The sequence below is a fragment of the Adiantum capillus-veneris genome, chromosome 17 (assembly GCF_014529385.1).
Source record: "Adiantum capillus-veneris isolate H3 chromosome 17, ASM1452938v2, whole genome shotgun sequence".
Lineage (NCBI taxonomy): Eukaryota > Viridiplantae > Streptophyta > Polypodiopsida > Polypodiales > Pteridaceae > Adiantum > Adiantum capillus-veneris.
The window spans coordinates 95,777,310-95,780,422 of record NC_140947.1 but is presented as its reverse complement, the minus strand read 5'-3'; the positions used below and the strand labels follow the sequence as shown (position 1 = coordinate 95,780,422).

At 39.6% G+C, this 3,113-nt stretch overlaps 1 protein-coding gene across 1 annotated transcript; it reads right to left on the bottom strand.

The window, feature by feature from the left end:
- Positions 1–2,314: 2,314 nt before the first annotated feature.
- On the bottom strand, positions 2,315–2,674 carry LOC147437736 (uncharacterized). The gene has a single exon (XM_086486599.1). It carries the CDS (start codon positions 2,672–2,674, stop codon positions 2,315–2,317), a length of 360 nt encoding a protein of 119 aa, XP_086342725.1.
- Positions 2,675–3,113: the final 439 nt, after the last annotated feature.

The following is a 3,113-nucleotide window of genomic DNA, read 5'->3' as shown; positions in this document are numbered from 1 at the left end:
CTTGCCTGGCCTTGTTGTCGTCAATGACTGTGTGTCATTGACCCCACGCTATTGCTTGTGCCAGCGTGCTATAGTAGATGAATCCACGCCTTTCCTTTTGGCAGTCCCATCCTTTGTCTTTGCAATAGGCATCTCTTGGGATTTGTGTCGTACTTTTTTTTTTCAAAAATTGTTGGGACATACTGGCATTTTTGAAATTGAAAAAGGCATGATATTAAGCTGAGACACATTTTTCCCAAACACCTAGGAATCAATGGAAGAAAGGAGAGTATTGAAAATTTCCACACACTTTAATCTGCCAAATCTAGCCGGTTTCCTTCAAGGCAACCCTAAAAAATAACCAAGATTTTTCATTTTCTGTGCTTTGAAAATACACTAAAGACCGGTTTTCTGTGACGTTTTTTGTTGAAAATCGATCGCTAATTAATGTGCCTGTGCCTGTGATATTGTTTCTCATTTTTTTGAGAGAGAGAGAGAGAGAGAGAGAGAGAGAGAGAGAGAGAGAGAGAGAGAGAGAGAGAGATATCTAAGCATCTTCTCTCACTTAGCGTTGTTCTTTCTGGTGGACAGACATAATCAATTGCAAAACAATGCGTTGTCATTACGAAGAAGGCTCCAATACTACCTTTTAGAGTAGAGCATGGCTTTGATCTTCATAGATTGGAGCAGAATTTGACTCTTATAATTGGTGGTGACATGGATATTCCACATGAGAAAGCATATTCCAATTATAATGTGCTTGTCCATTGAGTGGTGGATGCTATGGCCTTCTTGATATTTGACATTTGCCATACTTTTTCAAACAATGATTCAAAATAGAAAAGGGTAGCATCTTCAATATTTTGTGAAAAAAGCTCTTCATATGAAGACTCACGCCCCTAAGCTTTGAGGTTGTCACATTGTATGATAAAAAGATCATAATTATTTAACTTATATTTACAACTAACTTTTTTTAGTTATGACAATTTCTTTATTAAAAAAATTAGGCATAGAAGTATATAAATTTTGGTTGTTGTTTTTGTAAATTGATTTAAAAAAATCTTATATTGGTCAATTGAGAAAAAATATGATTTTATTGTAACAAAAGAAGTCTTTCATAATTAATGGTGTTTGTCGACGGCGACGTGTCATGTAAGAAGGGCGTATTTGTATGAGGATCACAGCCTTGTAGTATAGATAGGACAAGACGACATGGAAAAGGCGATTGGTGTAAAAATGGTGCATGAATATATATATAATAAATGATAAATATTCTATTGACGATAAAATTTACTATATCGTATACAAACACTTGCTCGGGTTTGTCCTTGCTCGGAAAAAATCGCTCGGTGCATGGTAACACTCGGGAAACGACCACAAGAGCAATCATTGCCAGGGAGCTTTCTACAACCGCCGGTACAAAGGTGAGGTGAAGCCCTCAAAGAAGATGATTGATCACACAAGATATTGAGATGCTTCAAGAGGTAAACCTAAAGCCACCACAAAGACGTAAGGGTCAAGCAGAGGTTCCAACAATGCAAATGGATGTGATTAATTAAGAAGTCAAGCATGGTTATCGAGCAGTATGGCGAAATCGAATACCACAAGTTAGGTTTTGAGAGTCAGAGAAACTTGGACACATGTATGGAATTAGTTGTTTACAGCAGTCGACAAGGTCGTGGGCTACGAGTCAAGAATTGGGCATGAGTTCTCTTGGAAATTGTTAAAGACTCTTGAAGCTTCAACACTTCGACAGACACAAGCTTTCATGGAAAAACAGGGTACAAGCGAGCAAGGGACTATCAAGCAAAGGTATTTGCTAAAAGGAAATTTCTCTAGAATCGGAGAAGCCTCCAAGTTCCTATGCCAAAATTTAACACCATTACAATCACAAAGTGCCATATTTTGTTCCAAAAGGAAAGAGCCATTGCTCAAAAAATAACTACTCTTCAAATTTACGTTGATCCAAGGTTCAGGGAAATGTGGAGGTGCAAGAGGTCGCATTAGAAAGCATGGATGCTATTGGAGCCTAGAGGATCCAAAATTTAGAAGCTTCTGTTGTTATTAAAACAACTTTTACTTACAACATGATGTGTCTATTGTTCTCAGCTCCACAACTTTCATCAGTCGCTCAAGATGGTTTTGACCAATTTGGAGTTCAATGTGAGCATCCCAACTTCTTCATATCACTTCACTGGAATATGTTAGATGGTGAAAGCTATGTTTTCGTTTGTTTTAGCACACTTCTCTAAGGCGCATGAGTAAAGAGCCATTGCAGCAAGCTCATGTTGAATGTCACAAAAAATATTGCGTCCTAATCGCAAAGGCAGAAACCCTATAGACATTCCGAATCACAAAGGCCATCTCCGAGGGCAAAGTCTTCCACAGTTCTGTCAGGCTCATTCAAAATTGGTGGCATGCCAGCAGGTCGATCCCGGCGGATGCTGGGACGGGGAGGAATCTCCTCTTCATCCACCATAGCGCCAGCGGGGCCAGCCGCCTCTTGATTGCTGACAACATTGTGGTTGCAGCAGTAGATGGGCTTGAAACTAGCCTCCAAAGACAGCGGCCATTGGAAGGCTGGACAAGAGCCGTTCCTACGCACCCATCGATACACACATCTCCAATAGAATGGGTGTCCGCACTCTGCCAACACTGGGCTTTCGGCCTGCCCCAGGCATATAATGCAGTCCATGTTAGAAATAAATTTACCTTTATCTTGTAAGGGTGAATTCCCACCATCAATTATTCCATAGATTTAGCAATCAACCACCCACCTTTATTTACCTACCACTGATCTACCAGTCACCCATAATCTAGGCACTGATTGATCATCTCAATCTTTATAAAGGCTACTAAGCCTCTAACCAATGTGTTCATCTTCCATTTGAGCATAGCTACTTCCCTTTTATTTGTTCAGTGTTACTAGCGATTCAATTATCTCTCCTTCGCATCAGTCTCTCTCTCTCTGTCTTTTCTTATTAAGTTAATCACATTAAGTGCTCATATATGTATTAAAGTCTTCACATGGTATCAGAGATATTGAAGCTTTAATTCCCTGAGCTTATCTTCCTACTTAGTGCTTAATCTCTAAATCATCTTCAAGGGATCCGAAACCTTGTAAGATGGCCGAG

Coding starts and splice junctions, on each gene's coding strand:
- LOC147437736 (XM_086486599.1), bottom strand. CDS start 2,674: ATGGACTGCATTATATGCCTGGGGCAGGCCGAAAGCCCAGTGTTGGCA.